Consider the following 18,792-nt stretch of genomic DNA (forward strand, 5'->3'; position numbering starts at 1 on the left):
TTTCTTATTAATAGTATTACCTAGGCTTTTTTAAAGTAGTATTTAGCTAACTAGTACTTATTATAATAGGTTTCCCGGTTATTTTATATATAATACTATAAATTCTTAAGCTTTTTTTGCTTTATTTTAAGAATTTCTAGCCTCTTATATATAGCTAGTATCTTTCCTATAATTCTATTCTCAGAATTTTATAAAAATTAAGAATAATATCTATAATATATATAGAAAGATATATCTTATAAAACCTAATATTTTAAGTTATTATATATAAATTCCGTAAAAAATAACTTCTTAAACTAGTTATTCTTTTAGGTATTATAATAATATTTCAGGTAATATTTTAGGGCCTAATTCTATTTTTCTATCTAATTATTTATCTGAGAATAATAAGCTATACTTAAATACTATTTATATATTAAATAGAAGTAGAAAGCAGACTAGAACTAGCTAGTAAATACTATTCCTTAATTAGAAATAATTTTATTAGGAGAGCTAAAGATTAAGAAAATATATTCTTATATAATCTTAGTAAGCTTCGGAAAGTTAATAGTCTTATAGTATATAATATATCTTGCTATTTTAGAGTATTAATTAATAATTATAAGAATTATATTAAAATTAAGACTTCTTATTAAGTTTTTATATAATAATAGACTTATAATAAAATTTATAGAGATCTTATCCTAGGGTCTCTTAGGCTATAGTAAACTACTAAGTAGACTATATAGTAAATACTTCTTTGCCTTAACTTTCTAGTAAATATTATATTTTTAATAATAATTACAAATATTTTCTTTTATATTCTCTTAATACTAGGATCTTCTAAGGAGCTCAAGAGTTTTCTCTATTTTATAGTATCCGGCTATTAGGTTATTATAATAAAGCTTTATGACTTCTTAATATAAAGTAGGATTATTAGGTATAATAATTCTTGAATAGTATTTAAGTAGGCCTAAATTATTTTTCCAGATTTCCTTTCTTTTAGTATCTTTCTTATTAAGCCTTTATTTTATAATATTCTAATATTAAGAATTATTTCTCTAAACTACCTAAATAATATTTAGAAGAAATTTAAATAAAGAGGCTAGTACTATGGCTTTTTTAGTAGCCATATATATTTATATACGGGGAATTAGGTATTTATAACTATCTAATTTAAAAACTCGAGAAACTAAGAAATCTTTAGTTCTATTAAGTAATATAATTATAAATATTCCTATTATCTTAGCTATAATAGCAGAGCCTTTAAGGCATTTTCTTATACCTTGTTTCTTAACTAATTCTATAGTTAAGAGACTTATAAGATAATCTATTTACTTGTCTTATAATAAATATTTCTCCTTGGCTACTATAAATATAGCAAGTATTAAATAATACTTATTTTAAAGAAAGAACTCTTTAGAGATTTATAAGAATCTCTAAATTATAATTATAAAAGCTTTCTTTAACTTATTCTAAAAAGTTAGAAGCCAAGTTATATTAATAAGACCTTTTTTATAATTAGGTCTTTTACTAGATCCGTTTACTAGATTTAAGGCGCCTTTATAGTAAATAATATTAAAATTATATATTATAAGATATATTACCTAATATACTTAATAGCTCTCTAGATACTTTATTTCTATAAAGTATTAGAGATTATTATAGTCTATAATAACCTTAATTATAAACCTGAATTCTTTAAGGTAATAGCGCTAATACTTAAAGGCTTTAATAATCGCAAGTAGCTTCTTATTATAGGTACTATAATTATATTTGGTTCCGGAAAGTTTCCGGAACCAGAATACTACTAGATACTAGTATTTTTTTGGGCTATTACTAGAATTAACTTATTATAAAATAGTATTAGTAATTACGAATTTTAATATATTAGTTTTAATATGAATTTTCTTAAAAGAATTAAAATAGACTAGGATAGGTATTATAGTAAAAGCTTTTTTTAAAGTCTTAAAGCTTTTAGCTACTTTATTTATTTATATAAAGGAACCGGATTTCCGGCTCTTTTCTATTTCTTTTAAGAAATCTATTAAGCCTATAGTTACCTGAGAGTAATAGTAAATAAACCTGCGGTAGAAATTAGTAAATTCAAGAAATACTTGGATATTATAGAATAATTCTGGTTCTGGCTATTTAATAATACTATAGACCTATTTAGGATCCGTATAAATACTTTCTATTCTAATAAGAAAGCCTAAAAATTTGACTTCCTTAATATTAAACTCGTATTTACTAAGTTTATAAAATAGGTTATTTTTATATAGCCTAGTAAGTACCTAGTAAATATAATTATAGTATTTATTTTTATTTTAGAAATAAATAAGGATATTATTTAAATAAATAATTATGAAATAATCTAGAAGCCCTATAAATATAATATTAATATATACTTGAAATATAGCTAGTATATTAGCTAGCCTAAAAGATATTATAAGATATTTAAAATAGCTATAGTAAGTCCTAAAAGCTATTTTCTATTTATATTCTTTATGAATTCTTACCTAATAATATATATTCTTGAGATCTAGCTTTATAAAGATTTTAGTTTCTCGGAGCTAGTTAAGAGTTTTATTAATAAGAGGAAGTAAATACTAATTTTTAATTATAACTTAGTTAAGTTTATAATAATTAATATAAAGATATAGTTCTCTATTCTTCTTGGAAATAAAAAGAATAGGCGCCCTTACTAGGCTTTTACTAGGCCTTATCTAATATTTACGAAATATATCCTGTAAATACAGATATAATACTTCTAGTTAGGTCTCTAATAAATTATATAAAGGCCCGTATAAGACCGTACTATTTATATTAATAAAGTATTTAATATTCCTAAAATTTGGAAGTTCCAAAGCTTTATTAGAATTAAAAACCTTTAAGAAATCTTTATATTTATTATTCCGGAAGTAAATAGGTATTTCTAAGGCCTCTTTCCGGAGGGTATTAATTTGCTATATTAAAAACTTTTATTTAGTATTACTAGAACTATATAATAAAATAAAGACCTAGTAATTATTATAAATATATAAAGCCTATTATCTAAGATAGTTATATTTGCCTTTTATTAAGAATAAGACTTGAGATACTAGCTTAGGGTACTAGTTAAGCTTCTTATTAAACTCTTTTGGTATTTGGATCTTAATATTATTAGGCTATATAAATATATATATCTATTATTTCTTAATATAGTTTATATATTATATAAGAGTTATTTTATAAAATTTTATACTAAAAATAAGGCTATAAAAGCCAATATTCTTATACCTATAAAACCGGAGCTTAAAAAAACATATTTTATTATAATTATCTATAATAAATATCTTAAGATTATAGGCTTAATAAATCTTAAATCTATTTCTATAAAAGATTATAAATCCTTAGTTATACTTAGCTAAGATAATAAAGCCCTGGCTTTAAGCCTAATTATTATTAAGGAAGTTATAGTCTAACCTAATATTACCGAGTTTACTATATATCTCTAAAGCACTTATTTTTGGCTATATTAATCTTATTTAAATAGTTATATAAAATAATATATCTTTTTTATTATAGCTAAAATTATTAATATTTAAGATTTGGCCTTTTCTTTTCTTTATTTTTTAGGAGAATCTTCTCTAAAGTATTTCTTTATAGTAATAGTATTAATTTGCTTCTGTAAATGCCTTGACTTTTCTATAGTTTTGGCCTTATTAGGGTTTTACTAAGCCTATTTAATATATTTAAAATACTTTATATTTCCTAAGAAATATCTTTTCTATCTATAAGTCTAATAAACTATATCTAAAGTAGAACTAGTACTTTATTAAGGCCTTAAAGGGGCTAAAGTATTACCTAAAGATTTCTTATATAATTTTTAGAACTTATTCTTCCTTTTTTAATAGTCTTATAAATCAGAATTTGCTAAGTTAGAGTTCTTAGGGGCAGAATTATTCTTACTAGACTTTCTCGCCTTTACTTTCCTTAATTTGGAATAAGTAGTATATTTTGCTTTCTGAGCTTTCTTAAGTTACTTGGAAATAGATATTACTTTATTTCCTAAGAAAATAGATATAAATATCTAATAAGTCTTATAGTTAGATAAAGTAGTATTAAGAGTCCGGATCCGGTCCTACTCAGGATATGGGTTCTAGTTAATTTTGAGACTAATTATCCGAGTATATAACTCGGTAACTATTTTGCTATTTTTCTAATAAAGATCTCGGAGCTTCTTAAAGGCGTCTTATTAATAGATTTGAGGTACTTGGAGTATATTAGCCAAATAGGCCTTAAATTACTCCTAATAAACCTTATATAATAGTGGGCTTTGCTTTATTATAGCTTTTTAAGTATTATAAGGTTTGTTTCTAAGGGCACTTATAGTAGAGTTAACTTTAGAAGAGTATTTATTATAAGTCTAAGGTTAGGTCCTAAAGACTGCTTCCTAGAAGAATATAAATATTCTTTATTTCTTAAGAAACTTTCTATAATATAAGTCAGGTATTCGGACCTTAAGAAGCTTTTCTCGGTCTAAATATATTTTTAGGATATTATATAATGGCTCCTAACGGATAATATTGAGATTACTCTCAAAGCTTATTATATTAGGAAAGGAGGTAGGTTCTAATCCTATTTTAGGAAGTTCCCTAGTAGGAATTACTAAGGAAGAGAGGGTGAACTTACGAATAGAGTTTTTACAAGATGTAGTAAACCATAAGGTATTCCTGAGAGTATTCTTGTATTACTCTAACTATAGGATATACTAGTTAATTATATCTACTAATTCTTGCTTTTATTAGAGCGCTTCGACTTTAGTATGCAAGCCCTGTTCCATAGCTTGGGCGGTAGTAACTTAGGTATTAATCTCGGCGTCTTAATTATTACCGGGATTATTTCTGTTATTATTACTGGCTCTTGGAGGCTCCTGAGGGGCCCTATTAAAAGTATTAGACGAGCCTTTACTATTACCCGTATCGGGATTAATCTAGTTAACTTCTTCTATAGGAATAGCTCCGGCGAGGGGTTATATATTTCGCAGATTCCGAGATATAATTACTTATTAAACTATCTTCTTTAAGGGTAAAGAGATTAGCTTATAAGGTATTTATTAGTAGGTAATAAGATAATAGAATGAATTAGTATATTATAAAACCATAGTATTAAATTTAGTATAGAACTAATCTCTATCCCTCCTGTAAGGTCCAGGGAAACCCCCTCTAAATAGGAGGCCCTAATGGTATATATATAATTAGTGATTTATAAGCCTAATATATATAATATAAATAGTAGTTGGTTGGGATATCGAAGGGCTACTAATCTCCCTAATTAATACCCGCGATATCCGAGGTTCGTTATATGCCTTTAAGTCACGTGCGACCCTGTACATATCACATCGGGATTAAATAGAAAAAAGCTATACTTTTTCTAAGAAAAAGTAATATTATAATAATTAAGAATATCTACTTATACTAATTATTGTCACGATACCGGGCTCTGGGCTTGGAAAGCAAAGTAGAGTAGCTCTTAATCCGAGGATTCTAAACTAAGGAAGGAAGCTCGTAAGTACAGGAGCTTTAATATTCTAAATACTAGCCAGCCGCATGCGTCATCGCGATCACGTGACGCTAAATTTACCAGTGAAGCGGTAGAGTGTAACAATTATAATATCTCTAGAAATTTAAGCTTATTAATAGAATATTCTATATTCTAATAAGTTTTTTCTATAAAATATATATAATATAAGTATAACGAATTAAAACCCGATTTATATACTCGGCCGGAAGCCTTTATTAAGTTATATAATTGAGGCTAGAGTCTTTATTATATAATATATCTTTTTAGGTTAATAAAGTAATTATATATTATTTAGAGAGCTCGGATATTTCAGGAAATATAATTCTGCTTTTTTCTATTTTTTTCTTTTTTTTTATAGAAAATTCTATTTAGTTAATTAAACTACTAGTTTTCTTTATATAAAAATCTAGCCCGTAATAATAAATATACCAGGGGCCTAAAAACTTCTATATTATATAATTAAAGAATATAAGTTAAATAGGCTAGAAAGTAAAAAAGAATTCTTTTCTTTTCTTTATAAAACCTTATTATTTCTAGTATTATATAAGAATTATAGCTATTAAAAAGAAGTTTTTTATATTTCTTTTTTTTTAATTTTAATATCTCTAGTTTAAATATCTTTTTAAACTATTTAATATAAAGCTTATTATTTATTTAATTCTTTTTAAAGATATAAATATATCTAGTAAATAATACCTTAATTTAATTTTGAAAGAAAACCTTGGCTTTAAAAATAATATATAAACTAAAAACTTATTTATCTAAAAATATATATTTAATTAACGAAATCTATTTTCGACTGCTTTATTATATAATTTTGAGAGCTTTGGTTTTCCTAAAGCAAATATTCTATATTTTAGTTAGTATTTCTATTATTATTTCCTTTTTTATCTATATTATAAATATTATTATTATATATATTATGTTTTGCTTTCTTTATATAAAAGAGCTTAAAATATCTCGTAATTTACTCTAAATTCTCTATAATAATTCGATCTTTATTAAGGGATAATATAATTCGAGATTTAAGATCGGAATAATAATTTAGAAAACCTTAATACTAATTCATTCTGAGAGAATTCTCTTTTAGATCTTTTCCTTATACTTTTAGTAATTCAATTACTATCTTTTAAACCTAATAAACTATTAGAGACCAGCCCTATATTTCTAATTTTCGAATATAATACTAAATAACTGCCTTTTATTTTCCTAATAAATACTACCTTACTACTATATCTTATTTGTTTAGTTTCGTTCTATTAATTCGATCTTAAAGAATTTTATATATAATTCCATATTCTCTCGCGTATTTTCGAATGGATTTAGTCTTCTTGCTAGTATTATACTCGAGATAATTATTATGGGCCATCTGTAATTATATATTCTCAGAAAGCTTATTGGGATTATCAGGAAATTCGGTATAGTAATTTTTCTTTACAGGTATATTGAGGGGCTAAAAAAAGCTTCAGAAAACAATTAATTTGGTAGTAAAATATTATATGAGTATTGAATTATGATTTTTTGAAGGTAGCGATTTTGGGCGGTTGAGTAGTTTGGGCGGTTGAGTAGTTTGGGCGGTTGAGTAGTTTGGGCGGTTGGCCAGTGAACCCTTCTATATAATATTTTGTTTGGAAATCTCGATTGCTTCCTCCAAGTCGGACAGAGCACCCATCCACTCATACCAAGTCTCGAGTATAACCCCAAGCTCGTTCTGCCTCTCCGCTAGATCGGGGTCATCAGAGCTTGTTTTTGCCACGGCGCCTCGTGCGAATCGCACAGCATTATTGATGGGTTGCAGTTCATGTGTCTTTTCGTACTGCTAGTATGCCTCGACGGCTAATGTGGAGAGCATATCTCCGACGCTGGTGCCGTGCAACGCGGCAGCCCTTTCGAAACCCATAGTGGAAAGATGTTCCAACGTGGTTTAGCCCGAGCCTTGGAGTGGTAAGGTCGCTGAGATACTGCTTCATAGGATTGCCTGCTCCGGCAGGGCTCCTCGCCTGTCAAACTGAGAAACAGAATGCCCAATGTCCATTAAGTCGCGTCCTGGAGGAGGATGATCAATATTCCGCACAATGTGATGCAACGAAGGAGTGCGTATCTCAAGAAGACACCAGCAATAGATGAGGCTGCGTTATTTTGCTTCTGTTGAAGATGCGACCGCACGGTGCCCGAATTGCAGACCAATCGCTATGCCGCGTTTTATCACATCCTGAGCCACAGGTTTCCTTAGTCAGTCCTGCAGCCAAGAGAATTCTAATTCCTCGCCCAGCCTGGTTTGTAGCAACCAAGCGGTTAAGGCAGCACAGTGAAAATTTCTGAGTCTTCCAGTCCCTCAGCCAAATGCCCAAAGCTCCATGACGACAGATGGCTGACGAAGACTCACGGCCAACACATTGGGCTGTTCTGATCGGAGTAGGTCTCACCATCTTGCGGACTAAGCCAGGCTCTCTGAGTTCCGGGAAGGACAGATCACTGAAAGGCGTGGTCCAAGATATCATCGCTATCAGCGAATATCTCAAGGAGGGTTTATCTACAGTAGATACTACCATTCTAACTGCCACGAAGCTGCACCAAGATGAAGCTGTTATACCTATCGAAACTCCGGGTCGCTTACCAAGCCCCGGCAATGTAACTTTGAGCTTCAAAAGAATTCTGGATCTGGCCAAACCTGGAAATCACGTTTATATCCATTACTCTGGTCACGGAACCCGGCGTAACTTTGATTGCGCCGTCGCCTTACGAGCCCACCCCCAAAAGTCCGTGTTTTTAGGGCATTTCGCTAAGAAGCGAATGCCAAACCCAATTTTGTGCCTTTTATCTTATTCTCTAAATCGCTTTAAAAGAGTTTTAAAACTCACTCTAGCTTCTTTAATTATATATATATATATAATATAATAGGTCACAATTAATAGTTGTTGTATATTTGTCAAGTGAAGTGGGAGACTTTGGTTTTGCGATGCCTGAAAATATCGCTAAAAACACGGACTTTTGAGGCCGGGCTCGTTAGAGCTCATCCACCCCAGCAGCTATGCGACAGAATACTTGTACGGCACCGTTTTACGAAATGCCATCAGCCAAATGATCCGAATAAGATTAAGTGTCACACTTGTCTAAGACTGTTGTTTCTCGGGTAGTGTTCTTCGCACGAATCAGGCAACAAACGTTGAGGTTCGGTACATTGAGCACGACTCTGACATTGACGCGGAGTCTGAGTATACAGACCCTTTCGCTGAGACACTAAATACTGAAGAGCGAGGTGGGGTGGTCAATCTCGCACGGCTTCTGGGTCCTGAAGGGTACGCAATCATTGCTGCATGTGGCCCTCATGAGGTCGCTTCGGAACTAGAATTTGAAAGTGGTGTCCGACGGGGCGCACTAAGCTATTTTTTGGTTGATACCCTCTCAACTCTGAGGAAAAGCGGAGTTAAAATCTCAAATCAGACGCACCATCAGCATCTCAGAGCGCAATTCCACGTACGCCTTCCCGAACAGACCCCGATGTTGTACGGAAACCGCGGTTTTTCCTTCTTCGGCGATTTCACCGACCATCCTCATCTTTCAATGGCCTCTATGCATCGAAGCTTAGAGGACGGTTCTCTTATTCTCCATGCTGAACAAGTTCATGGAGTGCACAACGGTGACGAATATGCTCTAAGTCTCTTCGAGTCACCAGAGAACCCCCCGGCGATGAATTCCCAGCCTATTAGAAGTAAAGTATGCCTGGTTGACTGTATCGTCTCCCAGCTTGTCACACTCGATCCCAATGACATGGAAAAAATCTGGAAAGGCTCAGTCTGGAAGGCAGCCTTAGTCACTTCCCTCTCTCCTCGCAAGATTCATATACAGTTGAACTCTAATGTCCCAGACAGGGACGGGCTTATACAAGCAGCCCAGTCCTCCAACTTTCTAGTCCCCTCTAGAACTGAGGAGATAAATCAAGGTGGAGGCAGCGCATTTCAGGTCATTATGAATGCGCAAAATGCACTTGGCCTCCTGGATGCCACCCGTAAGACGATTCTCGACTTAGCGCACATTTTACCTCGCGATCCAAACCACACGACGTTTCTCAATATGCTTGATCATGTAGCACGATTTAAATTCTTCGAAGGGGTCGAGAGCCAGTTGCCAAACCAATTATTTGAAAATTCATTTCGGCTGAGCACCCTTCACAAGCCGGGAGAAGACGGTTTCTTTGCGGTCGAACACGAGAAAGATTTGGTATTGGTGCTTGAAAATCTGACTGATCATCCACTATACCTGACACTCTTCATCCTCACTGAATTCTGGGAAGTCCACAACTTAGTGTCGGAAAGGGGTGAAGATATATGTCTGCTTGTGCTCCCTAGAGTTGGTAGGGAAACTGGAAAATTAGAGCTTCCCCTAGCAATGTCGGTTCCAGAGGAGCTGCAAAGAAGGAGTCAGAAACAAACCGAGGACGTTGTCAAAATTTTTATTACAAGCCAGTCGTCTATGTTCCCAGGACTCTTACTCCTTAAGCTTGGTCACGATTCTCAACTTCGTGGTGAGCCGGATCCGTTGCAAAAACTTCTTCAGGTGTTGAATGGTGGCTCGTGGAGGGGCTGGAACGCCCACGGATGTGAATGGACAACTCGTAGCTACTTCATACGGACTCATATCTAGGGTGTTTGTTGGATTCCGGCCAATATTGTCCGACCCTAGTACAAAGTGTACTAGAACACTTTTGAATAGCCTCATTCATTTGCTATAAATAAGGGCTTTCCTTCAAGGTATTATAGATAAAGAATATAAGATGCGCTCACGTAACCTTATTTATATATCCTGTATTCTTCTCTGGCTCACGCGAATGGATCATACAACTTTAGTTCATCCTCACCATAAGCCCTCCCACTCTTCACGGTGATCCCGTAGTCATCACACAGTGTATATTTGCCATTCTCTGCCGCTTCAATCTTATATGGACCCTCTTGCTGACCAGAAGTACAAAGATACACTTTATCACCAGGAGAGTATTTGTACTCGTTTCCATAATCGTCAACTCCTGGCCTCTTGTCTTTCGCGACGATAAAGTCGGGCTTCTCAAGACTGTTAAGTGATGCATTAGCGCTAGCTGTGCATGGAAATCCGTGGAGCCTCACCGATCCTTCGTGCTCATTTTGGGCTACCTCTGTTTTTGTGTGCCGAGCTTTGTGCGAGGTAACTGTTCGCAATTTTTGTTGGGGAGATCTGCCAAGGCTTTATAGCCACTCGCTGGTGAACAGAAGAAACTCTCGACATCAATCATAAATGAGGCAGCCAATACTTACGCAGCACGTATCTTTCCGTACTCAGGAGCCGACATGACGCCCGAACCCCGCTATCAGGCTGTGACCTACGCCTCGATGCAGTTGTCGGAGAATGGTGGCGGTATACTTCGGGATGTCCCAATTATTTTGCTAGCACGAATGCCCAATTTCTTCGTTCCTTCTTCTTTATTACCGATTGAATAGGTGTTGAAGCAGATCTTGGGCCACCATGGCAGATATTGAGTTGGGTGTTCCACCCTCTACGCCAACAACAGCCGCTAGTAAAGTACTATTCCAATGGAACTCACTTGTACTGTCGTGGCATTCATTGGGATCCAAATTCAGAGGCCATGAAAAAAGGAGAGACGAGGAGCATGTCTTCCAACCCCAGAGTGCGCGTCCTCAAATGAAATCCCTTTTTGTCACTGGGGAAATGTTAACAGGATCAAGTCGAGGACTACCGTAAAGGATACCCCCGATTTGCAGCATTAATGGCCGCACACAGTGCCTTCAACATCTTTCGGCGCTTCTCCAATATCCGTACACGCCTTCTGCTATTGGCCCAGGATAGAATTGTCAACCTTGAAGAGCAATTGATGAGAATTGACCAAGCAGAGAAGTCACCTTTGTTCCTAGCCTCTAGTCGGGAGGACAGGAATAGCGAGCGAGATCTAGTAATTTCGCAACTCTACACCTGCCTCGAGGAATACGGTAAGGCCATCAATTCCATCTTGACAGGTGTTTGTTTTAGTGACACGCCGATTCTAGATAAGCTGATGGAACGAAGTCAGCGGGTATTCGCTTACGAAAGCCCGGATACTAAATATGTATCGAGTCTCCAACGCTGGATCAGGGGCAACTCCTGCATTGCCAGAAACGAGGCCAAGTTTCTGGAAAGCGGAGAAGACCTGTTGACCCTGGCTTCGATGGAAGATGGGGCAGTGAGTTGGTTCGAACGGTTTGTCTGCGATGCGCTCGTCAAAATCTTCAAAGTAAAAAAAAAAACACTCCATACTCTATCACCCCTTCAGATTTGAATATCTTAGAGGTTCATGAAAGACAGAAAATAACGAGATTCTAGGGTTCATCTGGTCAGAAGTCAAGAGACCCTCACGTTCACATATTCTCCCGACCAACAACAATCAAGATGGCACGCGCGCTCTTAAGCCCTCTCATGGCGGTTCTTTTGTTGGCTCCAGTAATCATCTGTACTTCTCTACATAACCTGACCGCTAGACTAGCCATAATGGTTGCTGCCACGTGTATCTTTATCTGCTGCATATCTCTGCTGACAAAGGCCAAGACAGTCGAACTGGCTGTAGCTGGCGCGACGTAGGTCTATCTCAGTTGTCCCTTGCTGTTGCGAGGCTTGGGATGTTTACTGACTCTGTCTTGCTAGATACACGACAGTCCTTGTCGTATTTATAGCCGGGCCTAATACGATACCAAACTGACGCTTCCCTCACAGCCACGCCCGTAATAAAGACAGGAAGACCGAGGGGGATGGAGAGAGAAGGCTAAAAAATACTGAAAGCGAGTACGGCATTCTGGATAGAAGTATTTGTCTGCCGGTTGGCCTCTTCAGGTTCATGTACCAGTCTAGTACACTGAGGCATATATCACGTTATTCTAGCACATTTATAAGACCAGATCTTTTTAAGGCTGACTTGATGTAACGCAATAATGTAAACAGCTATTGCAATATAACTTAATTCAAGCGTAACATCAGTTGGTCTAGTCATACAGACAAACTAGAAGATGGGGTGAATTAAGATAGCCCTAAGCGTTATGTAAACAATTCCATCTCGAGATAATTAATACAAATCTGTCAATGAACAGTCACCAGGTCATATGACTACTAATAACTATATCAGGTCTAGCCTCCTCTATATAAGACACTTTCTTTTCATGATTTTTAAAAAGAACATGAATTCATTCATAAAAAGGGGGTCCTCTAGAAGACCTCAAATACAATTTTTGAGGTTATCGCGAAATCCGCGATAGTTATTTAAAATAGCAAGTCCACTCAACGCAGGTAGGCACGGACCAGGTGGCCCGTGCATAGATACCCATTCCATTCTGCAGCTTGTGCGCCACCACACAATTCGGATAGCACCTTCTTTGGGGCAACACCGACATCCTTGGTTTCGAAGTATTGTGAATAGTGACAGCCCAAGGCACAACGTCCCCCTAATAGCCTTCGCTAACAACACAACACAATGGAAGAAGTCCTAGAAAGCCTAAAAGACTTGGATACTTTAGAAGACCAGGAATCAGGCCAGGAATCAGGCCCAGAAGATGATCTTGATGACGAGCGGATTCAGACCACTCGGGAGAAGATTGATGCGGCCGACGAAACTCTTCCAGGCCTTCCATCGTTATTGAGGGAGCTGGGAATCCGGCTTCGCATGCGGTTCTCAACAACTTTCGAGTTAAGCGACCTTGAAGAAGCCATCCATGCTATACGAAAGGCGATCCGTTTAACACCATTGGAAGATGTCTCCAATAGGTCTGAATTGTTATTCGACCTTGGAGGCACATTAGATATGAAATTCTCCGAGACAGATAACATATCGGACCTTGAAGAGTCCATTAGGGCCTTGCGAGGCTGTGTCGATGGGGCGTCAACGAATAAATTGAACCAGGAATTGCGTCTTCTTGGGTTGGCTAGTGCACTCAGGACTAAATTTTCCAAGACAGGAGCAATGGCCGACATCGAAGAAGCAATCCGAGTTACCCAAGTGCTCATTGACGGTATCTCAGAGCCTAAAAGCCGGGCACGAAATCTGGAGACCCTTGGCTATCTCAACGTGTTGAGATACGAAAGCAGTGGCGATATAGTCCATCTCGACGAAGCCATTCAAGCACTGCAAGAGGTTGTTAAATTGACTCCACAAGATCATCCTTCGCGAGGACGGCGAGTTCGTGACCTTGGGGTCCGAATGGAGATGAGATATAGCAGGACGGGTGAAATAACCGATTTGGACACAGCAATCCGAATTTTGCAAGCATCTATCAATTTGACACCCATGACGGATCCGAACCGGGCTGAGTGGCTGCACTCTTTTGCGGTCCACCTTGGGCACAGATATCTGAGAGTGTTGGCTTTGGCTGACCTCGAGGAAGGCATCAGGGCCTTGGAAGAGGGGATCGATATAACAGCGAATTTTAACAACAGAAACAAAGAGCGACCAGGGTTGCTATTTCACCTTGGAGTTCAACTTCTGTGGAAATATGAGAGAACGCAAGAAGCTGCCGACCTCGACAACGCCATCCGAGTCCTACAGGACGCTATCAATGACCCTGGCACAACCCGAGCAGACAAGTATCGGCGTGCAAGCTCTATGTGCTCTCTTAGTTCTGGGCTGTTTGATAGATATAAAAGGACAAGGGCATTGGCAGACCTCGAAGAAGCCATCCAAGTTGCGCACGAATCCATCCGTATGACGGAAAGGGACAACCTGAGAGATCCCAACCAGTCGAATAATCTCTCCATCGTGATGAATGCTCTTGCACTCATGCTTGAAGAGAGGTTCCTGAGGCTGGGCGAGATGGCTGACATAGAAGAGGCCATCAGAGCCCAACGAGAATGTCTCTCTGTGGCGTTTGAAAACGACCCTTCTATTGCAGCATGGAGGCTTCACCTTGGCCTTGAACTGGAGCACAGATACCAAGCAACGAATTCTATGCCCGACCTTACAGAAGCGATTTCGCTCTGTATATCCGCCTTGCATCAGCCCAACTCGTACCCACGCACCCGCATCAAAGCCGGCAGACATGCAGTCCGACTATGTGCGTTCAGATCGGACTGGCAAGAAGCTTGTAGAGCTGCAAGCGCCGCCATGAGTCTCATCCCTGCCATGATGCTCCAATCCCTAGAGAACTCGGACAAGCAGCGGTTGATTGCAGAGAATTCCGATCTAGCTTCCGACGCAGCAGCTGTTGCCTTGAACGCAGGGGAAAGCCCGTACGTGTGCTTGCGTCTCCTGGAGCAAGGTCGTAGCATTCTCGCAGAGTCTATTCAGAGCCTACGGACCGATTCCCTTGGCCTCCGCGGCATGTACCCCGAGATGGAGGAGAAATATGTCCGTCTTTGCCAAGAGCTAGACGTGCCTGACTTTGCAGAGCCTGAGGCTAAATCATTTTCGTGGGAAGCTCGTGCAAGCCGGCGGTACGTTGCGAGCAGAGAACTTGAGGCGTTGCTCGTTGAAATCCGCAAACAGTCTGGATTCGAGGACTTTCTGCTTCCTCCAACCGAAAAGGAAATGCAGAGTGCTGCAAGCTATGGCCCTATTGCACTAGTCAACGTCAGCAAGTACCGCTGCGATGCGTTGCTCGTGGAGAAGCACCAAATCCGGTGTTTACGCTTACCTGATCTTCACAGCAATGACATCGAGAGAAGAGTACAGGGTCGAAGTTTGGGCAGCCCGCTTGTTCTCCAGTGGCTTTGGGATACCGTCACGAGCCCAGTCCTGGACGCTCTTGGATTCAATCACCCCCCTCTGTCTGATGGTACAGCCTCTGGCGACTGGCCGCACGTGTGGTGGATTCCAACCGGCCCCCTGAGGAGGTTTCCTCTCCACGCGGCGGGGCGTTACATGGCTAATGAGCCCCCTGACATGTCAATGCTCGACAGGGTCATGTCATCGTACAGCTTATCCATCAAGTCGATGATCCATTCCCGGCGGCGTCAGCAAACCGTCGCCAACTCAACGCCATCCATAACCCCCGAAAAGATGCTTCTCGTCGCCATGCAAGATACCCCAGGCCAAAATGCTCTTCCCTTCGCAACCAGGGAAGTAGAAATGCTGCACCGGCTGTGCAAGGAGATGGCACTGACCCCCATCGAGCCTGGCCGATTCAAGGATGACATTGTATTGCATCTGCCGCACTGCAAGATCTTCCATTTTGCCGGCCACGGACACACCGACAACGCAGACCCTGCAAAGAGCAGTCTGCTCCTCGATGACTGGCGGACCAACCGGTTGACGGTTGCCACGCTGATGGGGCTCAACCTCGGCGCGCAGCAGCGGGAGCCGCCGTTCCTTGCATACCTGTCGGCGTGTGGAACGGGCCGGACCCAAAACAACAAGTTCGTCGACGAGAGCATCCACCTCATCAGCGCGTGTCAACTGGCTGGGTTTCGCCATGTCATTGGCACGCTATGGGAAGTCAATGACCAATCTTGCGTCGACGTGGCAAGGATTACGTACGAGGGGATGAAGGATGGGAAGATGAGCGATGAGTCGGTTTGTTTAGGGCTGCATAGGGCGTTGAGAGAACTGAAGACGCGGTGGCTGAGTACACTACCAGTTGTCGCGCCTAATATAACGAAAGATTATCCGGGCGAGGAGAGGGAGGTAGAACTACTAGACGGGAACGTAGAGACATGCTTGCCCGAGGCGGTGATAGTAGTGGGCATGGCGACCGACGTATGTGACAGAAGGGAAAGGGAGGCCAAGCTGAAGCTTGGGCATAGAAGGATCGATGACTTCGCTAAGCCGTTGTACTGGGTGCCATATATTCATTTTGGGTAGCACTACTGCGTGAATCGAATTGTGTCCTCCCTTTTAGTCCTAGGCTTCGGTTCGCGTTGCTGTCTCTTACGACTGGAAGTGAGCCTTAATAACCGAATTCCAAGGTCAATGCAACCCCAAGCGAATACACACCCTTCTCCCACCAAAACTACCCATCTTTAGACCTTAATAATTAAATAACTAATAAGTAGATTACCTTTAAAATTTCCATATTACTAGTTTCATATATATTAAATAACACTATAATATAAAGTTTACGTAATATTTTATATTACGTAATTAATATTAAGCTTAAAGCCTCTAAATTACTAAGTTTAATATTATATAAATAATTTTATAAATAAGATTAATAAATAGAAACTATTTAATTTTATATTACTAATATAGCTTATAAAATGCATTTATTAAGACGTTTTATTTATATGCCTTTAAAATAGAAAGATTTATTTAAAATAGTAGTATTTTTAAAAATTAATTACTAATTATATTATAATAATTACTTTTTAATTTTTAATAAAAACTATTATTCTTTATATATTAAAAGAAAATAGAAGAAGAAGTATTGAATTATATAAGAGTTTATAATATATTTTAAATTTCGAAGTTTATAACTTTAGTATTTATTTAAAATAATTATATTATATTAAATAAAAGTATTAAAGAAATTAAATATATTATTAAAAATAAGCTTATATATATTTATATATTAAATAAAAAAATTATATTATTTTTATTAATTATATTATTTTTATTAATTATATTATATTAATTATAAGATTATATAAATATTTTATATAATAGAATAGTAGCTTTAGATTAGTTTTATATCTAATAATTTAGATTTTAGATTTTTTAGATTTTATTTCTTAATTTTTTAATTTTTTATAAGATATATAATAATAAAGTAATATATAAATAGTTAAAGTAAATAAGCTATAAAATAATACTTATAAGTATAACTAGTTTCTAAGAGTTAATTTTAATAAAAGACTAATTAATACTTCTTTCTAAAGCTAGAAATATCTCTTTATATATTTCCTAGTATTTAGCTAAATATATAAAGCTCTTTATTTAATTAGGAAATGCAATTTATATAATTCTAATTATAAGCTTTACCTAAATAGAAAACTAGATTTATAATATCTAATACCTATTTATATATTATTATATATATCTATTATATTTTTATAAAAAAATTAAATATAAACCTAGAATTTTATAACTAATATATTATTTTATATAAAAATAATAGCCTTAATTTATAATTATATATAAGATAATATAAACTTATAAAAATTAAATTAAAAGTATTTATAAATATAAAAATATTAAGTATTAAATTAAAGTATTTAAAATTCTTAAAATTTTATATAAAAACCAAGTTTAAATAATTTTAAAATCTTAAAATATTTATATTTAAAATAAAATAAATACTTTATTTTTTTTAATAGTTATATAGTAAATAATTATTTAATATTATATATTTAGCTAAAATTAAAATATATATTTATTTATAATATATATTAATCTTAGAAATTAGTTATAGCTAGATTTTAAATATTGGTTTACTAGGAATATATAGTACTATTATATAGGTATAGAAGTACTATTTATATAAGGTTAGTAAAATTATTATTCAGAAATAGAGATTGTAGTATTATAGTATTAATATGCGATTCCTAAATCTGTTAAGCCTAAAGGAATCTAGTTTACTAGTCGAGTTACTAATGAGACACGAGGTCATATAACTATATCCCGTATCCTATATCCCATTACTCATATCCTATTACTCATATCCCGTATCCCGTAACTATATATATGACTCCTAAAGAAATAGCTATACTAATACTAGAAACTCTCTAAAAACGCGAAAAACAGAAAATAGTACTTTCCTCTAATTATATATAAGTTCCTAATCCGGCCTAGTACTAGATTCCCCAAATGCTTTATATATCTATATTATTTTTAAGGTTTTAGTTATATATTAAAGGCCGTGGCCTTTTATATATAACCTTCTTTTTTATAAGTTCATATTCCCTAATCCGGCCTAGTACTAGATACTTAGATACCAGATATCCAAATACCAGATACTAAGGAAATCTCTATATATATCTTCCTATTTATATATCTATTTCTTGCTCTATTCGCATTTGGCTTATTCTTTTATATCTAACTATATAGTATTCGTATTAATAAGATACTTGAGGGTATTTAATAGCTTCGATTTTATTATAAAGTTAGCAGGATTTAATTTTCCCTTAATTTACTTAACTTCTGTAATCTTTTATTATTTATATACCTGGCAGAGGTATATTATATTAATTATTAGGTATTTCTCTCGAGTAGTACCTAATTTAATAAGGCATTCGTATAATGACTTCGAATCCGTATAAATAACTAGTAGTAGTTCTATTTCTAGTACTCTATTAATTATAGATTTGACT

The 18,792-nt window shown here is 35.9% G+C and overlaps 4 protein-coding genes across 4 annotated transcripts; 3 read left to right on the forward strand and 1 right to left on the reverse strand.

Moving 5' to 3' along the window:
- Positions 1 to 7,911: 7,911 nt before the first annotated feature.
- On the forward strand, positions 7,912 to 10,188 carry K444DRAFT_641659 (uncharacterized protein; the record flags this gene model as incomplete). Its single annotated transcript, XM_024884650.1, has 6 exons — positions 7,912 to 8,082; positions 8,113 to 8,303; positions 8,541 to 8,655; positions 8,701 to 9,261; positions 9,292 to 9,487; positions 9,761 to 10,188. The coding sequence occupies 6 exons, from the start codon at positions 7,912 to 7,914 to the stop codon at positions 10,186 to 10,188; spliced, it is 1,662 nt and encodes a 553-aa protein (XP_024739126.1).
- Positions 10,189 to 10,281: 93 nt separating this feature from the next.
- Positions 10,282 to 10,735, reverse strand: K444DRAFT_337574 (uncharacterized protein). Its single transcript, XM_024871996.1, has 2 exons — positions 10,665 to 10,735; positions 10,282 to 10,611 (listed from the first exon to the last, which is right to left on the reverse strand). Exons 1-2 carry the CDS (start codon positions 10,679 to 10,681, stop codon positions 10,365 to 10,367), a joined length of 264 nt encoding a protein of 87 aa, XP_024739127.1. The 5' UTR covers positions 10,682 to 10,735; the 3' UTR covers positions 10,282 to 10,364.
- A 305-nt stretch (positions 10,736 to 11,040) lies between these two features.
- On the forward strand, positions 11,041 to 12,147 carry K444DRAFT_641660 (uncharacterized protein; the record flags this gene model as incomplete). The annotated part of the gene is made up of 4 exons (XM_024884651.1): positions 11,041 to 11,097; positions 11,255 to 11,522; positions 11,580 to 11,803; positions 11,893 to 12,147. 4 exons carry the CDS (start codon positions 11,041 to 11,043, stop codon positions 12,145 to 12,147), a joined length of 804 nt encoding a protein of 267 aa, XP_024739128.1.
- A 931-nt stretch (positions 12,148 to 13,078) lies between these two features.
- K444DRAFT_585290 (uncharacterized protein) lies at positions 13,079 to 16,374 on the forward strand. The gene has a single exon (XM_024877908.1). It carries the CDS (start codon positions 13,220 to 13,222, stop codon positions 16,346 to 16,348), a length of 3,129 nt encoding a protein of 1,042 aa, XP_024739129.1. The 5' UTR covers positions 13,079 to 13,219; the 3' UTR covers positions 16,349 to 16,374.
- The last annotated feature ends 2,418 nt before the right edge of the window (positions 16,375 to 18,792 follow it).

Source organism: Hyaloscypha bicolor, assembly GCF_002865645.1.
Source record: "Hyaloscypha bicolor E unplaced genomic scaffold K444scaffold_53, whole genome shotgun sequence".
Classification (NCBI taxonomy): Eukaryota; Fungi; Ascomycota; class Leotiomycetes; order Helotiales; family Hyaloscyphaceae; genus Hyaloscypha; species Hyaloscypha bicolor.

What these genes read in the sequence shown, in the direction of transcription:
- K444DRAFT_585290 (XM_024877908.1), top strand. Translation starts at nt 13,220, where the DNA reads ATGCGGTTCTCAACAACTTTCGAGTTAAGCGACCTTGAAGAAGCCATC.